Source organism: Eleutherodactylus coqui, chromosome 1, assembly GCF_035609145.1.
Source record: "Eleutherodactylus coqui strain aEleCoq1 chromosome 1, aEleCoq1.hap1, whole genome shotgun sequence".
In the NCBI taxonomy this organism is placed as follows: domain Eukaryota; kingdom Metazoa; phylum Chordata; class Amphibia; order Anura; family Eleutherodactylidae; genus Eleutherodactylus; species Eleutherodactylus coqui.
In genome coordinates this window covers 376,501,567-376,522,863 of record NC_089837.1, presented here as the reverse complement: position 1 = coordinate 376,522,863, position 21,297 = coordinate 376,501,567, and the positions used below count along the sequence as shown (strand labels likewise).

The following is a 21,297-nucleotide window of genomic DNA, read 5'->3' as shown; positions in this document are numbered from 1 at the left end:
GACGTTCACCCCAAAATGGATACCCCCGTTTGTCTCGTGTTCAGAAACATATCCATTGTGTCCCTAATCTACTTACAGGACACATGGCTAGGCCCATAATGGAGGGAATGCCCGCTGGATTTCAGGGCAGAACTGAATAAATTCAAGGCCCCATTGCCCGCTTATACGGAAAAAAAATGGACTTCCTAAAAATAATCCCCCCCCGCCATCCCCATTTTTTGGCATTCCCTAAATATTAGATAAAAGTAATAATATAAACTGCCTTTTATGTCCGAAGACAGGGGTAATTATAGAGGCTGGTTGGGATGGGCACATGGGGCAAGAAAACCGTGTATCCCCCCTCCTCTCATGCTTTTTGGGGTGTATTTCGTAACCTCAGCGGCGGGGATGGGGTGTAAAAAGTGGCGCTCTGTGAGGCTTTGTAATTTTGCTGCGGTGCAGCGGTCTCACACAGAAGGCGCTCAACAAGCTGCTCCTGGAACTGCATGAAGGCGAGTGTTCCCGGGGCTTCTTGTAAATTACGGATTACAAGTAGTGGTCTGAATAACGCCGGGCATACATGGCCGTAGGTGGAATCCGCTTGCGGAGGCCCGCAGTGGATCCCAGTTGTGAGCCCGGCCGTGACCCTGCGTACGGCCGCGTAATGTACTGCGCATAACTGCCTACTCACACAGGCGATCATGCGCAGTACACCGTTTGTTTTTCTTTCCCGCGCCGTCGCTTAGAGATGACCTGGGTACCCGCAGCCCGTACGCAATGTGTTTGCATATGGGCTGCGAGTATATCCGCGGTCATAGAGCACAATGGGCTCTAGGTCGCGGATATCCACGGTAAAATATAGCATGCCGTGTTCTGTTTCTGCGAGTGGATTACGTAATTCCGACCCACTAATTGGGGGGAATTGTGTAATCCAATGCATGCGATTGATCCGTGGATTACCGCTGATGAAGCGCATGCAGAACCCGTAATTCCTCTCCGGTCATGTGTGACCTTCCTAATGTTAGTTATATCGCTAATTTATCACGTGACTGGGGACTGCTCAACGAGGCCGCCGGTCACTGCTCCAAGCACTCAGCGACCGTTGGTCGCTGGGAGCAAGGAGATTTAAAATTTCCTGGACTCCCCGGCTCCTGCGAATGTGTCCGGCATTTTGCCGGCGGGCGCATGCGCAGCTGCCGGAAGGGTCCATGGAGGATAATCGCATCTGGATTCAAATGCGGAAGCCTCCGAGAAGATGTTTCATCTCCTCTCACCGATCGCATGGGTGAGGGGAGATGAAACTGCCACTTTTTTACGTGATCGCCATTATGCATTGTATAACGGCGATCACGTGACCAGTAACCGCATACCGCGGCTCCCCGTGACATCTCCAGGCTCTTGGCTATCTTTGGTAGCCAGCAGCAGGGAGATTTTAAATTTCTTGGGCAATATTTCACTTTTGCGCATGCGTCCGCCATCATGCTGACGGGCGCATGCGCAGAAGCTGGGGTAAGGTCCGCGGATCAACATCCCATCAGGGAACAAATCCGGGGACCTTGGGTATGTAATTTCATGCCCCCTTACGGATATGATCCATAAGGGGAGATGAAACTTTAACTTTATAAACTTTTAACTTTTTTTTTTTTTTTTTTACTTTTTAACTTTATATGATCACCGTTATCCGATGGATAATGGTGATCACATGACTGGAAACCGCATACAGCAGTCCCCAGTCATATCTCCCTGCACTCGGCTATCTGTGACAGCCGGGTGCAGGGAGATTTTGAATTTGCCGGGCTTGCGGGCCTTCTGCACATGCGCGCCACATCGGCACATCGCAGAAGCCAGCGGGGGGTCCGGAGACCGGCCGGAGGACATGGAGGAAGCGGGGTGAGTATTTTCACCTTCCCTCGTGGATCCGATCCATGAGGGGAGGTGAAACTTTTCTTTTTTTAAACTTGTCTTCACTTTTCCGCGATCGCTGTTATCCATTGTATAACAGCGATCGCGGTCCCCGCTGACATCTCCTGCCTCCCGGCTACCTACAGGAGCCGGGAGCCAGGAGATTTTAAATTTCCCGCGCCGCCGGGCCTTCTGCGCATGCGGCTGACGTAATGCCGCGCATGCACAGAAGGACGGCTACGGGGCCCGGAGCATCGGGAGAGCAGGGAGCAGCGTGCCGGACCCGGGTGAGTAATTTCAGCTGCTCCGATGGATCCGATCCATCAGGGCAGCTGAATATGTAACTTTTTTTCAACTTTTGTTTACTTTTTTGCGATCGGCGCTATCCATTGGATAGCCCCGATCGCAATGCGGGGGGGGGGGGAGGGGGTCCCCGAACAGCCCGGGATGACAGCTCCATGCTGTCAGCTACCTGCAGACACCGACAGCATGGAGCTGTCACGTCCACAGCCTGAGGGGCTTTATTCTCTGCATAAGAGAATAAAGCCCACTTCGGCAGGACGTAAAAACACTATGGGCTGGTCGTTAAGGGGTTAAGTGTGCCCTTGCCCATTGTTTTCAATGGCGCCGGCAGCAGCTTTGCACCGCGTGGAGGAGTGCTACTTCTCCGAAGTGATGCGATTTTGATACAGAAACGCCTGGCATCCGCGGTGAAATAGCATGTTGGTGAGCACAATATCAGGGCCATATCGCACTCGCCCGTGTAAAAGTAGCCATAGAGTTTATGGGAAAATGGTTAAAGCAAATTCAACACATTTTCTGTAAAGTTTGTACATTTGCTTGTGTTGAGGAGGCTGTTTTTGGAATTGACGCCAGAATTCACTTTGCGCTTGAACAATGGATTCACTATTAGCAAAGTCAAGCAAACAAAATGATTTCTCCTGTAGTGGCACCATTTTCCTATAGACTGTAAAGAACAAGAAATAGCGCTGCAGTGTGGCAGAAAATGGAACTTACTGGTATGTCATGAAAAACTTTGAACCTTCCTCTTCTCAGCAATGTGCGGATTGTGTATCTGTCTTTTGTAGTTTGCAATTAAATCCCCAAATTCTAGAAAGGGAATCTGTCATCTACTTTTAGCCCTATAAACTAAGCTAGGCGATGTATTGTAGCAGCGGCTTTCAGCGCAGACACCAGGAGAGTGATGGGGAAGGTAAGTATAACACTTACATTCCTGGACTCAGTGGGTCACCTACCTACAGTCCATAAGCTTAGTTTATAGGGCTAAAAGTAGCTGACAGATTTCCTTTATAGAATCCTGTGTTTTAGGTTTAGATTGAGAGTGGGAAACAATCAAAATCCCCGTGATCATACATTTATCGTCTGTCTTGTGGATCAGTTTGTTATTGCTGTAGTGGAAATTAGCTCGCCTCCTGACTGCAGTTATGGGAAGAAGTAAAACATGGTGAGGGATAACTAAGCTGAGCCTGTAAAAAAGCAAATAGACTGGAGATAGATTTGTGACTCCGATAACCTAGATTGTTGCAGTCGCAGGTGCGTGAACTACCATTCGCTATTCATCATGTTCAGCAATCTTTAAAAAGGTTATCCCATCAAAAATATTTTTTACGTATCCACGGGGTAAGTAATAAATGATTGGTCTCTGGAGGTCTCATTGCTGGGACACCCAGGGATCCGGAGTAAACATGCAGGACTACCGCTCCATTCACTTTTGTGGTCACACGTGTGTCACTGCTACATTTGCCAATCCAAAAGAGGGCGTGCTGTTGTAGATCCCTGGGGGTCCCAATGGTCGGACCCCCAGCAGTCACTCAGTTATCACCTATCCTGTGAATAGGTGATAAATGATTTTGCTAAGATAGGCACTTTGCAGGAACATTCTAGGCCAAACCTCTTCACTGTGTTGTGCCTAGTACAGGGCCTTCTCTATGTAATGCATTGTTGCCCTGAGACCCTCATTTGTAGCTGAGGCACAAAATGCTTCATTAAACTGAAAAACTTATATCTGTTAGATTGGTCCTAACTTTGACCTGTATCCTTATTTTTTATTTTTTTAAGGTAAAAGAAACCTAGGGAAGGGTGGCTCATCTGATCATGAAGGGAGTTGGAATGATGACACCTGGACCTTTAGTCAAAACGGAAATAAAAAGCTGAAGAAGACCAAGATAAAGGAGGAAGGAAATGTTGGGTAGGTATACTTTGTGATGCTAATTTATTGAAATGTCTTACCTCAGTTTAGTTATTTTGCATAAAAGCTTTGAGTTACCGTTTCGCTTCATACATACAACTATATATGTCCTAAATGCGCATATCCTGTGTAGTCGGGGTGTGTATAGCTATCCACTACTCCATACACAGTGTGGATTGGCACCTGTGCGCAGCAGTTGCAATTAGAGATAACTCTGATTGTGGCTGTTTACCCTTTAATTGCCTTTTAAAGTTCTGACCGTAGCATTTAAATGTCCCAAATGATCGGGATTTAAATGGCGGTCCCATCCAGGTGTCATGACAGCCTGGGTGTTTCTGAAGGCTCTTAGGGCTGCCGTGATTGTTTGCCTATTAGGGACATGCATGTGACATGTCTTTAATAGGAGGCCTGTTTAAAATACAGTATAATGCAATACCATAGTATTGCATTATACTGTATAATTGATCAAACAATTGCAAGTTTAGGTCCACTATAGAGACTAATAAAAAATATTAAAAATAAGTAAATTGAAGAGTTTTTAATTATTATAAAAATAAAAAATATTAATAGTTAAACCTTCCTTTCTCGTCCGTGTCATTGGGGGGACACTGCTCAGACCGTGGGTATAGCTACTACCACTTGGAGGTGTACACTAAGCAGAAAAACTGTTAGCTCCTCCTAACTGCTATACCCCTCCTGCAGGCACCAAGCTAATCAGTTTTAGCTTAGTGTCAGTAGGAGGCAGACCTCTCCTTTGCTGGTCTTCGGTCATTTTTTTATGACCACCTTCGGGAATACAGGGCAGGCACTAGACTTTTCCTGGTCCTCCACCAAAGAGGGCTAACAGATTGGAGTAAACCACCCTGTTGTGTGCCCGGCCCTCAGAAGACAAGTAGATACGGTTTAACACCAATTTGACCTGTCAGCCATAGCGCACACCCTGTAACAATAGCACTCCCTCCACAAAGGGTAGGCGAGCACTGGGGTGCACGTTGCTGGACTACAGGACGCAATCTACAGGTGAGTATACTTTACCATGTAATAAGTATTCTGCTCTCCTCGCTCCTAACCTCCTACCCCATGGATGGGAGTCCGCCCATCTCTTCTGCTAAGGCCCCCTACTACAAGCACCATCACACCTACTCGAGGCTCTTCACCTCAGTTTAGCCCCTCCTCAGCACTCCCTTCCTGGTGCTCTAGCGATTTTCCTTTTCTCTTACACCGTTGGGACAGTTGCCCCCACCAGTGCTACTGTACTTCTCTCTCTCCAGCTGCTGGGGGGGGGGGGGGGGGCGCAGACAGAAGCCTCTCTCCCTCCTCAGCAGAACTTTCTTCACTCCTTGCTGCTGGACCGCGTTTCTCATAGACTCCTAGAATGGTAGAGTGGGAAAGGACCTCCAGGGTCATCGGGTCAAACCACCTGCTCAATGCAGGATCACTAAATCATTCCAGACAGATATTTGTCTTTGTTTGAAGACTTCCATTAAAGGAGAACTCACCACCTCCTGTGGCAGCTTGTTCCAACTCACAAACTCCAACTCTCATTGGGGGTGGTGGGGGGTTGTTGACGGTGATATTACTAGTACCCTAGCCCCTTAGGGGTGAGCTACTACTTTAGTCACCCAATTGGTGGCTACACTTATAGGGGTGGGCTCACAGGCTCTCTTCAGCCTATCAGGGTGCCCCTGCAGGGAGGGGGTACTTCCTGGAAAATCTTCTAATCACTGCTCTGGGTGCCCTTTTCCTGCGCCCCCAATGCACTTTCCAGGGCTAAAGACGCCCTCATGTCCTTTTTTTCTGATCTTGGCATCCTCTCCTCGACTGAGACCTGTGGTACCTCTTGTGGCTCTTCTCACAGCAGCGAGGCCTGGGACCGTCGGAACAGGATAGGGTAAGCTCTGCCTGGCAACTAGCTCTTTGCGGCACCCATCGCAGCAAGCAAATTAGACCTGGGCACCATGGGTGACCCCAGGGCAGAATGCTCCAAACAGGCTGCAGCTCTCGCTTTCATACCAAATTTTCATCAGGGCAGTCTTAACCGCTCTGCGCTGATTGCCTCCCATTGAGACAGGCTTCCAGCGATCTGCCTACTGGACCCCTATCAGCTATATTACCAGAGGCTAAGATTATGGGTGGCTATAGATTATATATTATTAGAGTTTTGGTGGTGCTGATTTATTAATTTCCACATAGCCTTTTGGAAGTTGGCCATCCAGGCCTATGTTTTGGTGTGTATATGCACAATTACACACACAATACTAATTGATGACTGCTGATCACTATCACCATTTGCCCCTTTTTATTTTAAATATCATTCAATGTTGTCTTTGTCTTCTTCCAATCTTGGTGCCAACACTCTCTGCTTTGATTGGTTCCTGTCCTCCTCTGCTCACAGAACCCATACATGATACGCAGATCTCGTCGACCTTCTCTTTGACACTCTGTGGCACCTTTCTCCTCGAGAAGATCTTCTCTTACAGGGAGTCCTCTTCAATCCTAGTCTGTCCACATTTCATTTAACAGCATGGAGATTAGAGACGCGATCCTGAGAGTCTGTGGATTTGCGGAACCTGTCATTCAAACTATGGTGAAGGCTAGAAAGCCCTCCTCTCTCCAGGTTTACCATCATGTCTGGATGCCATTCTTCTGTGGTGCAAACAATGTAATTTCCATACTAAGCGCTTTTTGCTATCTCGCCTTCCGTCCTTCCTGCAGGAGGGACTGGACATGGGCTTGAGCCTTAGTATATTGAAGGGTAGGGATGTTCATTTTCCATTCTTTTCTAATGCCCACTGGCTCGATACAGTCTCACCATTTTTTTAACTCCTTTTATTGAAGTTTTAACATACAAAATTGTCAGAAAATTACAATTGGCAGTACATGACAGTTTTATTGCTCATAACACTTGGTGGAAAGGTCTGCAACATTGGAACTCAGTAGGTGGAGAAAGATAAACCATATCAAGGCTAAACATTCAGGATGTCACAGATTGCACCTCAAGATCTCGTGTTTGAACGTGGGTTTTGCTAGAGTCCCAGTATGGATGAAGTCCGCATCTGTGGGGGGGTACATTGTAAGGGAGTCTCACCGTGTTTTGGTGGCAATCCCTTCCATCTGCAGGGTTTTTGAGCATGCAGCCATGTCAATGCAACTTTGATGCTTCTTTTTTTTTATGCCCCCAATGGTGTTGCCGATCCCTGTAGTATTACTAGAAGATCAAGACCACCAATGATCACTCTGGACATCAGACACAATCGTACTTTAAAAGGGAAAGTGCTGCTTTTTTATACTCACAAGAAATAAAATGTATCAAACACATAAATATAAAAAGTATGCTGAACAAGAAATTCCAACCCAACTCCAGATATTCCCCCTATGGTTCCTTCTGGAGCATACTGTAAAGAGCAAAGTCATAAGAGGGGAACCCATGGTTGGGCTGTAACTTGGCATGCTATACGTGCTTTTCACATTTTATTTCCTGTAAGTATTATGAAAAAGCACTTTCCCCTTTAACCCCCTAAGGAGCAAACACTGTAAGTTTACAGTGGGTCCTGGGCTTTAATCCCTGCCGATAGCAAAAATACGGCGCAGGATTAAAGCCTCTGCTCCTGCAATCAAGCAGCAAGTCGGGTTCTCAGCTGTTAGTCACAGCCTAGAACCCAGAGGAGAAGGGAGAAGTGGTTTTTAACCACTTCTGCCTTCTCCATTCCGGTGTACAAAGCGCTCAATGATTTCTATGTACTAAGAAGTGGAAGTATAACTCCACTTCTTAGTACATAGATCCGATTGGTTCTCGAGTGCTGGCTCAGCCAATCAGGGCACTTGGTTTCCACTCCTGGTTACCAGCAGGAGATGCTCTGTTGGTGCTGACAACTGCACGGAAGTCTGCAAGAAGGTCAGCGAGCAGCGGGAGGGACCCAGACGGCATCTGCTAGGGGAGCACTACGCGCAGCTGCTGATCACATGAACGCCAGGAGCCCCCTGTTACAGCAGAGCTGCATGATCCCAGCAGACTCAGATCAGTTCTTCCAGTGACTATTGTCATGCGTTTTAGCTGCGTTTCCAGCTGAAGCTGGAAAAAAAAAATTAATACTCCCCTAGCAGATGCCGTCCGGGTCCCTCCCGCTGCTCGCTGACCTTCTTGCAGACTTCCGTGCAGTTGTCAGCACCAACAGAGCATCTCCTGCTGGTAACCAGGAGTGGAAACCAAGTGCTCTGATTGGCTGAGCCAGCACTCGAGAACCAATCGGATCCAGCGCTCAATGCATGGCTGTGATTGGTTCATCGAGCACTGGCTCTGATTGGTTCTCGAGCGCTGGCTCAGCCATTCAAAGCAATCTCCTGCTGTAGGTGGGGTTTTCAATCCCCGTTACCAGCAAGAGATGCTCTGTCGGCGCTGACAACTGTACGGAAGCCTGCAGGAGCGCCGGAGAGCAGCGGGAGGGACCCGGATGGTGCCTGCTAGGTGAGGATTACTTTTTTTTTTCACGTTGTGTAGCTGGGGCGTTTTGCGCAGTCAAAAACATGGTACCAGGTTGTGCCGCGTTTTCAGCAGCCCTGAAAATTCTGCCTATTCATTTCAATAGGCGACGCACAGCAATTAAAAATGCTGAAACGGCCAGAAATGGAACACATGCCACTTGAAAATTGATGCACTTTTCAGCACCGTAATTGAGCATTTGTCTGCGCCTGTGTGAGTTGTCCCATTGAAAACAATGTGAGCGTTGTACCACGATTAGCACGGTGCTTAAATCGCCGCACTAATTGCGCTAAAAAGCGTCTGTGTGGGAGTGTCGGAATTTGTTATACTTGCTAAGCTTTTCAGCTGAATTTATAATTTTGGTTTCCTATGCTGCTATGATCTTTGATTCAGTAATGCATCTTATACTACATATTTAGTCTGTGTCCACTCAGCAATTTCTTTATGCATTCCCTCATTTGATCAATTAACTAATTATTTATTTATTTAGCCTTTTTCTTTAAAGAGTGGCTGCACTTTCAGAAAACCTTTGACATGCCATAAAGACATGCCAAAAGTATTGATCAGTGGGGTTCACTGCTGAGACCCCCGATGATCGCTAAAATGAAGGGGCAGCTTCTGGCAGCTGAAGACGGCCTCAGAGAGGTGTATAGAAGCTTCCAACATGCCTCTAGGAGGCACTCTTTAGCTGCCGGAAGCAACCGAAAACAAGCAAACAAGCTCAGGCAGCACAGCACTCGGGTGAGCACTGCAGCCCCCGCATTCTAGCGGTCAGCAGTGGGACCCCCCTAATCAATACTTCTGACATGTCTATGAAAGTGCAGCTACTCTTTCAACATCAGTTTGTGTTCTTTCTGTTAATCATTGTACTCTTCCTCATCGCTAGCGCTAAATGTACTTACCAACTTCATCCATCAAACACTTGATTACGTTTTTGCAGCTGATTGATTGAATTGCATCATAACCTTATCCCCCATCATCTATGCACAAGCCTTTCCTATTATGTGATATTATATATATTATAACTTTCTATTCTAACGAGGAGATTAATTAGTTTGCTAGAACATTCATTTTAGTCATTTTTTACGTTTTGTATGATGATTGACTACTAATGAAATATATAAAAACACTTTAACCATTTATGAATACACTTTCTTTTAATCATTTTCATTAAATTGCAAAATGTACCCTGTAGAATTGACACATGCATACATAGCTGCCAATGTGTTACTGCGTTACGGTGGCATTTGTAAAATGAAGGTGTCAGAACCACGGCACTTTAAGGCCGCCTGTCCATGGACGTTGCGTCTAAAGGCAGCAGATTGCCGCTGCGGGAGAACACTAAAGTTGCCATGATTTTCCTAGATGAACCTATCATTGTGATAAATTCATCGCAGAAAATCGCGGCATGCCGCGATTTTTATATGCGCTCAGAAAATCGCAGCGGATTTCCACTCGCGATTTTCCGCTCGCATCTGAAAATCGCGCCATGCTGCGATTCTCCGCAGTCAACCTATAATTAAGACAGGTTCATTGAGGAAAATCATGATGACATTAGTGCTCCTCCGCGGCGGAATATTACTTGCGATATTTTGTCCCGCCTGTGGACACTCAGCCTACATCGGGCTGTGCTTTCCATAGTTCTCCTATGGCAAGCGTTTCATGCGTTAACCTCGTGCAGATTATCACCGCAGATAACGCAATGAAATATCGCCCGTGGACAGGAGGCCGAAGAGTACTTGGACTATAATGAAAAGGAGCATAATCCATTGGGCGCAGGCTGTACTAATGATGTATTCTGACATGTCTTAATGTAAAGATACACTTGCAATGTAAGGAGTAGAAGAAGCTAAGGAATAATTAATCATATCCTTCTAGAACAAGTTGGGAAATTAATTAGTGATCCGCAGGTTGTTTTTCTGGCCAATAGAAATCATTGTGCTCGATTAATAATGTGCGATTTGTGTAATTACTGGTACTTGAATGATTTTAAGGGTCTGACTGCTTTGTTTCATAGTTTGGCGAAGCTTGAAGAAGAATTCGAGAAGAAATTCAATAGTCTTCCTCAGTATAGTCCGGTTACATTTGATCGCAAAAATGCTTCATTGCAGAGGAAGAAGAAAAAGTCTAATAATGTCCAACTAGAGGAACAGAAGGCAAACAAAGGTAATACCTGCGATCTCATGTGTGCAGACATTGTTCATGCTTGTGCTTCTAGAAGCTGCATGTTTCCTTTGTGAGCGGTCTTCAAATACTTCTAAGGGCTCGTTCAGACGGCATGTTGTCACCACATATAATGCACCCGTATATCCCGTGCGTAAAATGCAGTGAATCGGGCAATGTGAACATTGCATATTGATCCGCAGGAGAAGTAAATCGCAGCATGCTCTATTTCTCTGCGTATCATGAGTAGCCCTTCTATGGTGCATTTGTTGCGTATGGGCAGAGCGGGGAATTAAGGAAAAAAAATAGGACTGTTCATGTCCGTGACCTCGTCACTCCCGAGCATACTCGGTTTCTGCCGGCAGAGCGTATGGGCTGTAATGTGTACAATACTGCGGGAGACTCCCAGCATTGTACGCATACGCCCGTGTGACCGAGCTGCAGGGCTGTGTTTACACAGGGGATATTCCCACTAGAGTTCCATCCAATTGTGATATGGGTGGAACTTGCGTGGGGAAAGAACTAATTGGCTTCAACGGGTTTATACACATGAGCGTCCCCCCCCCCCCCCCCCCCTTTAGATTGATCCAAGATCAAAAAATTGCAGCATGTCCCAGTTTTGTTCAAGAATCACCCAGTATTTCCAACGGGAGCATGAAAAAAAAATGCATTGCACTTGTCTGACATGCAATTTACATGAGAGCGTAATGAGTTTTTCTAGCTTTTTACTATTAGGATTGAAAAATTGAACTATTCTGGGCATTTTTAAATCCATAGAAAGCTGACTCTTCTGCTGAAACGCCTCAGGTGTCACTTATTGCAGGTCATAGGGTGACCTCTACAGCAAAATCCTCTTGCAGCTGCAAATCCCACAGCCAGCCATTAGTGGAGCGTGAGGCTACTGCTATAGTCATTGTCTATTCACAGGGGGTACACGTGGCTGCTGCTGTGCACACAGGAAGGCGCTCTTCACACTAACTTGCTTAAACACTAATGGAACCAATAGATTTCACTTTCTTATAATAGGTCTGTCAGATTTACAGCATTTTTGATGGTAGAATAGGGCAGCAGACCTTTATTGTTGCGTTAGGCAACGGAAAAGTGAACAGAATCATGACACTAGTGTAAAAAACACCTACATCAGAGTTATGGATTGGGTATGTAGTGGGCACAGGAACTGAGCCCGCCGCATACCTGGCAGGTGCTAGCTGGTTTAAACAGCTGACATCCATACATATAGCTGCGGTCGGAGCTAGCGCTAATTGCTGTCTGACAGCTTGGATGCGCTGTCAATCCTGATCATGGCATGTAAGCTCTTAGCCGGAGGGGGTGGTGTCCTCTTCTGGCACACCATCAATCTATTATAATGTGATCGCAGGATGCTGATGGCTGCAGTGGTAGCCCCTGGTTTAGTGAAGGCCTCCAGGACTGCCATGCATTTAACCCTATTAACCCCTTCAGTGGCAGGTTTATTATTATATAATAGAGCCTCACAGTAGATTTTCCAGGCGTGCTACTAAAGGGGTTGGAGAGGCTGTTCAGTTGCTGGACAATTTTGTTTTATTATAGGTATAAATAACAAAAGCAGGGGTATTTACCCATTTTCTGCCCTGGTAATTTAACACTGCAGCCCTGTGGCCTTCCTGGTCTTTTTTATGGAATGAGTATCACCTGACCACTGCAGCCTATCAGAGGCCACAAATATCAGGTGCCATTCTCCTGCTTTCATGACTTCAAGTATTTGATTGGCCTCTGATTGATTGGCTGCAATGTTCAGGTGGCGGCAGTTCCACAACAAAGACTGGGAGGACTGTGGGGCTTCAGTGCTTAATTGCGGGCTAGAGGACAGGTAAGTACCGCTGCTTTTGTTGTTTTTTCACATTTGAACTTATATTTAAAAAATCGACCGTTAACCAGAAACCCGTTTAAGCCCTGCTTGTGGCAGGGCTTAATAAATGAACATTAAAAATACAATATGCTGCAATACTGAAGTATTGCAGTATATTATAGAAAAGCTCAAACGATCACAAGTTTAAGTCCGCTAATGGGGCTACCAAAATCATGTAAAATTGTCAAGGAAAAAAAAATAAGAAAATTTAAGATCCCCATTTTCACTTTTTTTTTTCCCCCCCCCCCGAGGCAATCTAAACTTTAAAATGAACCTGTCAGCGGTTTCTATCCCACTAAACTAACTACAGGAGTAGACAAGGGAATTATAGCATTAATAACTTTCCATTTGTAAGCATACCGGTGTAAAGGTTGTAAAATCTCACATGCTGTATGCTAGTGCCAGCGGTCCGGTGGGCAGGCCTGGATGTCACTTCTGGCCACAGGTTTTAGCATAAGTCCGCCCACCTCGGCTGCTGAGTTCTATGTCCTCAATGGAGCACTTTGGTTTCTCAGGCATGTATTGAAAGTTTGTTGACCAGCACATGCACAGATAACGTATCCTTTTTGTGGGCAGATTCGTCGCTCTCATCTGCGAATGCAGCCGTCCACAAACTGCACTTTAAAAGTTGAAAAACCTAAAAATATATCTAGACAGTGTCGTCCTAATGGTGCTGACTCTTAGAATAAAGTTAACATGTAATTTTTTTCTTTAAACCATGAATGCCATAAAAGCAAAACTCCTCGAAAAATGGTGCAATTGCATTTTTTTCCATTTAACTACAATAAGAAATGTCTAAACTAGTTAACACCTCTTTCTATCATCTTGTAGTGTTGGATAAGGGGTGATCTTCACAATTCTAACTGTGATCTTGTCTTGTATTTCTGTAGCAGGTCCTTTACAGTCACAAAAGAAAAATCTGTTTCACAAAATTGTAAACAAATACAAACATAAAAAGGAGAAACAAAGCACATCGGATAAAGGTACGTATTCTACACGTTGACAACATTCTTTACTACTAGGCTGGGTTCCTACAGGGCGGAATCCCGCTGGAAATCTCACAGTTGGCCTCAGCGAAAAACTGCGAGATTTCTGCCGGGTAAGCACTGCCTCAAAACCCACAGCACTTAGCTGCGGGTTTTGGAGTGGTTTGGCCACATGCTTTTCCGTTGCGGCCGGTGCTCCCATAGAGGAGAGCACGGCCGCGACAGAAAAAAAATTGACATGCTGCGGCCGGGTAATTGGCGCTGGTTTTGCCGCGACGGATTGGCAATCCCGCGTGGATGAGATTTTTGACAAATCTCGTACACATGGCCGGCTAATTCTAGTATTAGCGGCCGTAGGCAATTCTGCCGCAGTGAAACTTTGGATGGCATTTCCGCAGCAAATCCAACCTGTTTGAACCCAGCCTTAGGCTGCAGAAATCCGCCAGTGGAATCTTACCCGTTTGTGTGAGCCTGGCCTTAAACTTGTTTTTTTTTCTTTTATGACAACTGATTTGGGGGTTTGTTTCGCCTTATTGTGAAAGAAATAATTAATTCTGAGAAAGATTGTTGTTTACATGTCTTTTCTTATGGCGTCTGTAACTATATCTACATCGCTTAAAGGGGATGCTTCATGTATTTAAAGGGAATGGACACCTTCTGCTAAGTTTTACCTCTCATTATATTGATAAGTGCAGTAAATATGCTTATGCCACCACACCCCCGAACGTCACAGTTTAAGGCTGGGTTCACACGGGGCGGATTTGCCGCAGAAATCTCGGGTTTTGTCGCAGTTAAAAACTGTGAGACTTCTACGGGATAAGCGCAGCTCCAAAACCCGTGGCACTTAGCTTTGGAGTGGCTTAGCCGCATGCTATTTCGTTGAGGCCAGCCCTCCCATAGAAAGGAGCGAGGTGGCAACGGGGAAAAAAAAGAATGGACATGCTGCGTCCCGGTAATCTGCACCGCAGCGCCGGCTTTGCCACGACGGATTGTCCACCCCGTGTGGACGAGATTTGTCAAAAATCTCGTCCACATGGCTGGCTAATCCCGGGATTGGCGGCTGCAGTGAAATTCCAGTGGGAAATTCTGCAGCAAATCCGCCCTCTGTGAACCCAGCCTTACAGCTCTGTGTTATTAAAAATGGGCACTCTTTGACACAAGCTTATGCCAATTATTTTGTCTGATCCACTGGTCCTTATCGGTGAAGCTTGGCATTTTGAGGCCTGATCACTTAAATAAGAGTTACATAGCTACAGTGCTTAAAAAAAGACATCTGTCTATCAAGTTGAACCAAGGGATAGGAGAGGACGTGAATGAAGGGATGGGATATGAGTGTCTCCAGAACTGTATATTCCGGATGGTCCCCACTAATGCCTGGTAGAGTGTAACATTATGTCCCCACCTGTTTTAAGATGTAACAGTACCCCGCTGGTCTCAGAAGCAGCTGATTGCTATTGCACTGCTGAGTCATACAGTACACAATTAGCAGTCACATAATTAAGAAGAAGTTGTCAAACTAGCAAAAGCCAGCTCATTATTTTTCTATGTTCAGCAGTGTAGTATTACTTTGTGTCATTTTTGCTTTACAGCGAGTTTTATTTTGTATTATGTTGGGGGGGGGGGGGGGGTGAATGGGTTTCTCGTAGCATCTAATCAGTTTCTTGCTCTGACATTTTACCAAATGAAAGGGCATCATGATTGGATGTCATGGGTAACTAAAAGGCCCTTTACACAGGACGACTGTCGGACACATAAGAAACCAACAGCTGTCTCATGGACGGCCACCCAACTATTGCTTCTGCACAGGAGTGATGGTCATTCAAGTGAATGGAGGCGAAGCGGCCGGGATTGTTCTAGCCCACCCGCCTTCATTAACCGTAAACAGGAGTCGCTCAAACATTGAGTAGCTCCTGATTACTCGGGCTGACAGTCACTTGGTTTTTAGCTTTGCTAAAAATGAAGCAACTCCGGCAAGTGAGCGATTTCTCACTCTGTTCCCTGTTAACAGCCGTGTGTACACAGCATAATTATTGCCTGAATTTGCGGTTTCCAGCAAGAATTTGGTCGAAAATCCACAGCAGAAATTCACAACTGAGCCGTTTTCTGTCATAGTTGTGTAAATATATTGCCACGTATTCACACACAGATTATAGCCCTTTTCGGTGTGAAAATCTGTGTGCAGAAATCCTGACTCGTATATAGGCTGCAGAATCCACATCACAAAGGGGCATGTCACCTTTTTTTTCTGCACACAGATTTCAAATTCAAACCCAGTGGAGAATGAGGCTATATATATTTTTTACACTAAGTTATGCAGCCGGACATCAAAAAGACCTACTTTTCTTTACTGATGTACAAATGCAAAGCATAGCCTTTATTAATAAATTGAAAAATGCAAATAAGGGAGATGGAGTAATACCTCCACAGCGCCACCTATTGGAAGGCAGCATTCCTTCGAGCCAAAGTTAGACTCTTTATACAAACCTTGTAGCAATGACTTGGAATTAAAAGCAAAGCCAGATTCCATGTACAGACAGCTGTTTCAAGGTTTTTGCCCTTCATCGGTGTACAGTAGAAGTCTGGCTTTGCTAGTGAGAGGCCTGGGACGGGGATGAGAAACGCTATCTTTTCTCCTTAGGGAGAGCACCTAGACGGTGAGTAAGGAGACTCAAAAGGTCTTTTCTCGTTAGGGAGAGCACCTAGACAGCTTGAAGGAATGCTGCCTTTCAATAGGTGGCACTGTAGAGGTATTATAACATATCCCTTATTTGCATATTACCCAGAGGAGCATGAATGGCCATTTGAGTCTCCTCACTCATCCTCTAAGTGCTCTCCCTAGGGAGAAAAGTTAGCGTAATAAACTGATAAAACACGATGATTAAAACCACAGAATAAGTGCCTCCTTATACCGTAATAGTAGACGCAGTAGCTTACAAAATGTAGCCAGCAGTGAGGTGCAATAACTTGCTAAATATAGCTAGATGCATGTAGAGCCAATATCTGCAGACTAGGGTCACACCTATGAGAGGCAATAACTCTGCTAGTTAAAAGTAATACTGGAGCACCACTGACATGTTTCACTGCAAAAGCAGTGTCCTCAGAGGGATGAGCTCAGTAACATGAGGCAAGCCAAGAGGGAGAAAAGAATAGCTTTTTTGATGCCCAGTTGATCAAAGCCTCCACACTGCTGTATTTACTTCATAATTAAATAAATGTTATATATTGTTAAGTCACAGCCATGATGGTTGATTAGTAAAGTTAGTCACTGTTCATATTTTATTTTTGGTCTAGCCATAACGGAAGACAAGAACACCACTGAAAATTCACCAAGGAGCAGTTCCAATTCTGTTCCCATTCCAGAGCTTACAGCAACACAGGAACCTCTAGTTGGAAGTCAGAAGAGGAAAGCAAGAAAAACTAAAATTACACACCTAGTTAGGTCTTTGGATTGTGAGCCTTCTTCACTGGGTCCAGTTTTGGGTAAGACTTGTTTGTTTTTTCTTTGTTACACAGCTGGTGTGGACCTGCGCTATCACTGACCAGGAGGTCCCTAGTCTTCACCCTTTTAACTCCTTTTTTAGAGGGATCTGGTCTTCATTGCAGAGAACCTCCTAGATGTTACCACAGGTCTAGTCTCGGTACAGTGACAACTGACCCGAGCAAGTCAACGGGATCAGACTAGGGCAGAGTCAGATAGCAGACCGAGGTCAGAACAAGCAGAGTTCATGCAATATGGTAAGCGGGCAGGAGATCAGAGCAGGTGGCGTTCAGGCAAAATTTAGTCTGTAAACTGGCTGAGATCAGTTAAGCTGGATATTCAGGCAGAGTGTCTAAACCGGGAAGCAAGCAGAAAAACCTTTACTAGAACACTAGGAACCTTATTGTTTAGGCACTTTATAATGCGGAAAAGAGCCTTAAATGGCTCGAGATGAGACAGGATAGGCTGGAGATAGGCCCTTTAGGAAGTAGGCACATGGCGGTACTGGTGTATCTTGACGCCACCAGGAAGTGCTGGAGACAAGATTGACAGGGGGTTGATGCCTCCTGTTCCTGATTAGCCGGTGGCAACCTTCTCTTGCAGGTCCTGGCACTCAGTGAGCACAGAATGAGGATGGGGAATTGTTGGCAGTGACCTGCCTCCCGGCGGTAGTCTTCTCTCAGCAGTGCTGCACCCAGCTGTTACTGTGACTGTGTACCCTGTAGTGTCCCCGCTGCCGCCGGCTCTCCTCTGCCACCTCTGGTCCCCGCTGTCACTCACCCAGTCTCCTGTGTACTGGCCCCACTGCCACCGACTCTCCTGTGCCACCAGCAATCCCCTTAGCAGCCCTGCTGATGGTCTCCCCGGGTGCTGCCGCTGGCATACACAGGTGGGGGCTGAGCAGGGAGCGCACCGCAGGGAGGCTTGCGTGAAGGGGAGTAGCTGAGCTCTGCTGCATTAGCACTCCACTGTCACACCAGCAGCGTCTGTAGTGATTTTTTTCCCCTGCTCTCCACGGTTAGGGTACGGGTTACTTTTCCTGGTAGGCTTACATTATTAGCTGTACAGCTTTCCATGGAAGCCTGTACAGCTAATAACTGAAGCCTAACTGGACAACATTACCCGAACCCTAACCGTGGAGAACAGGGAAAAACCACTACAGACGCTGTTGCTAGGACCTACAGGAATGCAGCAAATGGGGAGCTAGGAGTGTGACAGGCATTCCTGCATCCAAGTTCTGTCAACCCCCTAGCTTCCTAGTGGCGTCAAGATACACCTGTACCGCACATGGCCTCACATGGCCGCACAGCAGATGGGAAGACGGAGGATGCTGGCGACATCGTCCTATGGCAGAGGGGTGAGAAAAAGTGCTGCTGGTCATCAGTTTTCTCTTTTGATAACTATTATTTCCCACTCATCAGGCTCCCCACCTCCTCCTGCACTGATCTCACACTTTCAGTTCACTGCTCAAATCCCTCCCTCTTCAGTGAAGACAAGTCAGCAGCTCGCAGACAGATTAGGTTACATATGCTTCTATAGGAGGAGCTGCTGGAGGAAGATAGAAACAGAGACACACAAACATAAGCTGCTGTTTACTAGTAAGTAATTTAGGCCTCCCTCACACAGGCGTTTGCAGAAACAGAGCATTTTTCAATGCTGCATTTACTGCAGTTTCATCAGTGCTGGCATGTGTTATGCCAGCGTTTTGGCTGCGTTTTCACAGCACAGCTGATAACACAGCCAGAAATGCTGAAAAAAAAATATCAATACTCGCCTAGCTAACGTTGTCTGGTCCCTGCCGCTGTTCTCCAGAGCTCCCGGCACTTGTCAAGCTGACACAGGATCTTTTGCTAGTGACGGGGATTGATATCCCCTGGCACCAGCAAGAGATTGCTCTGATTGGCTGAGTGCCGCTGAATGTCACCTGGCTCTGCCAATCACAGCCTGCGCTGGATGCATGGCTGTGATTGGTGCACCCAGTGTTGGCTGTGATTGGCGGAGCCAGCTGATACTCCGCCAATCGGAGCAATCTCTTGCTGGAGGTGGGGTATCTCAATCCCCGTCACTAGCAAAAGATCCTCTGTCTGCTTGACAAGTACCCGGCAGCCTGCAGGAGCTCCGGAGAGTCCCAGAAGCCGTCAGCTAGGTCAGTATTCCTTTTTTTTGTGTAGTGCAGCTAGCGCTGGCGTTTAGTGCTGCCAAAATATGCAGGGCTGAAAACAGCCAAAAACAGCCAACCTGCATCACTGTCAAAGCACAGGGTTGAAGATGCTGCGGTTTGACACTTGTGTGAACAGCCCCATTGAAAAGAATGGGAGCCCTGTACAGCGTTCAGCGCAGCGCTAAATGCTGTACAAAAACGTCTGCGTGAGGGAGGCCTAAGGCCTCATGTCCACAGGGAAATTATATTTAGCAAATCTGCACCCCATAGGAAAGCATTGACCATCAGCAGTTAATTAAATAGCCGCAAATAGTATTTTAAGTGATTTGTGGATTTCACACGCGTGAAAAAAAAGCAACATGCTCCATTTTAGCGCAGATCACGGCTTATATCTCAGTTGATCTCCCGCATGAGACAGCAGCATGAGACAGCAGCAGAAATCCACGTGGGCCTGATTTTTCCTGTGGACATGAGGCCTTACTGTCTTGTCACAGAGTTAGATTTATAACTGCATGCATAGTGATGCTGTATAATGTCTTCCATGCTGCTACTTCTGTGTGTTTGAGAAATAGAGAAGAGATCCTGCTCACCTATGACTATGTGTGCAGTGTATGGGAGATATCATAGCAGCTAGTCTCCACCAGAAAGCTCAGACTGAAAAATGAGAGTTAAAGCCTGCAGAGGAAAAACCTGGTGACAAATACAGAATACAAGTCCTATAATGATCAGAAATAATATTACTCTAATTCCCACACACGGCAGCTTATTCTGAAAGTCACCTGAAAGGACAATTACATTTTAAATATTTGCTGTTCACACTGAGAGTCTGCAATTTGAACGCATATATTCCCTTTGGCTTCTTTACTCGTTTCTCTGTTTTGGCTTTTGTTTAAACCTCTTTTTTTGCTTCCATTTGCAACTAGAGTTCACTATAGTTTATATGTTCCCTATAACAGGTTGCCTAGTATTGACATGTAGCTTCTATATGTATCTGCTATCTAACATTTTATTTTTTATTAACTGCTCAATAAAAAGGAAAGCAATCCCATGTATATTTTAGAAATAAACTACAATACACACTTAGGGGAAGTTCACACGGCTCTATATAGAGGCCATGGGTATTATTGTATCTTGACGGCACCGGAAGCTAGGGACTAACCTGGGTTTGCAGGAGTTAACGCCCCCTGTCAAGTCCCTTGATTCCGATGGGCAGCCAGGATTAATACAGCTCTGTTGACATGCAGGCTGACACCCCCAGCCTGTGATTGGCTGTCTCTGCTGCCCTGAGTGCTCAGAAGTGGCGTGCAGATCTGTACTGCAGGGCCGCCGGCAACACTATCCTCGCCCATGGTGTTGCGCTGCTTACCAGTATGGAAGAGCCTGTCCCGCTCTGTCCCCAGCTTCAGCGGATGCGGCTGCACAGCTACTCCACTCCCCTGCCTTCAGCCGCCGTGAGACCAGGACACAGTGCGGAGCCGGTAAGCGCACTGGGTGCTAGGCTTCACACACTATGCCACCAGGAGCGTTCTGACAGCCCCTCGGGAACGCCGACACAGAGTCTAGGACTCTCTCTGCCACTGTGCTGCAGTCATTGTGAGTATAACCCAAGGCGAGGCTCTGCACAATCCTGGCTGGCAATTGGAAGCTAGGGGCTTGACAGGCGGCGCTAACTCCTGCAAACCCAGGCCAGCCCCTAGCTTTCAGTTGCGTCAAGATACAATATCACGCAGGCCATGTGCTGTCCATGTATTCCACGGATAGCGCAGGCCCTTTAACAGGCTGTGAGGCTACATATTTGGCAGATTTTTCAGGCAATACAATGGTCCATGTGAAAAAGAAATTGCTACATGCCCTATTCTAATCCATTTCCATGGAAGAGAATAGTACATGCAATGTGTGAGGTCCATATATATTGGTCAGCACACAGACAGAAGTCCATGTGCTGATCGATGTTTGTTGCTCCCAATTTTCTATTTATTTCATAGATGCGCTATGTTCATAAATGCAATTGTACGTTTTTATAATTAAGAATTATTAGGGTTAGCTAGGGG

General features: G+C 46.2%; 1 protein-coding gene across 1 annotated transcript in view; it reads left to right on the top strand.

Annotated features, from left to right (window-relative positions):
* The window catches only part of BBX (BBX high mobility group box domain containing), a 71,340-nt gene that overhangs the window by 37,282 nt on the left and 12,761 nt on the right, over positions 1-21,297 (top strand). Inside the window, exons 9-12 of the mRNA XM_066578737.1 lie at positions 3,961-4,090; positions 10,588-10,736; positions 13,512-13,604; positions 16,899-17,087. Coding sequence (XP_066434834.1) covers positions 3,961-4,090; positions 10,588-10,736; positions 13,512-13,604; positions 16,899-17,087 — 561 coding nt within the window. The remainder of the gene's footprint in view (positions 1-3,960; positions 4,091-10,587; positions 10,737-13,511; positions 13,605-16,898; positions 17,088-21,297) is intronic.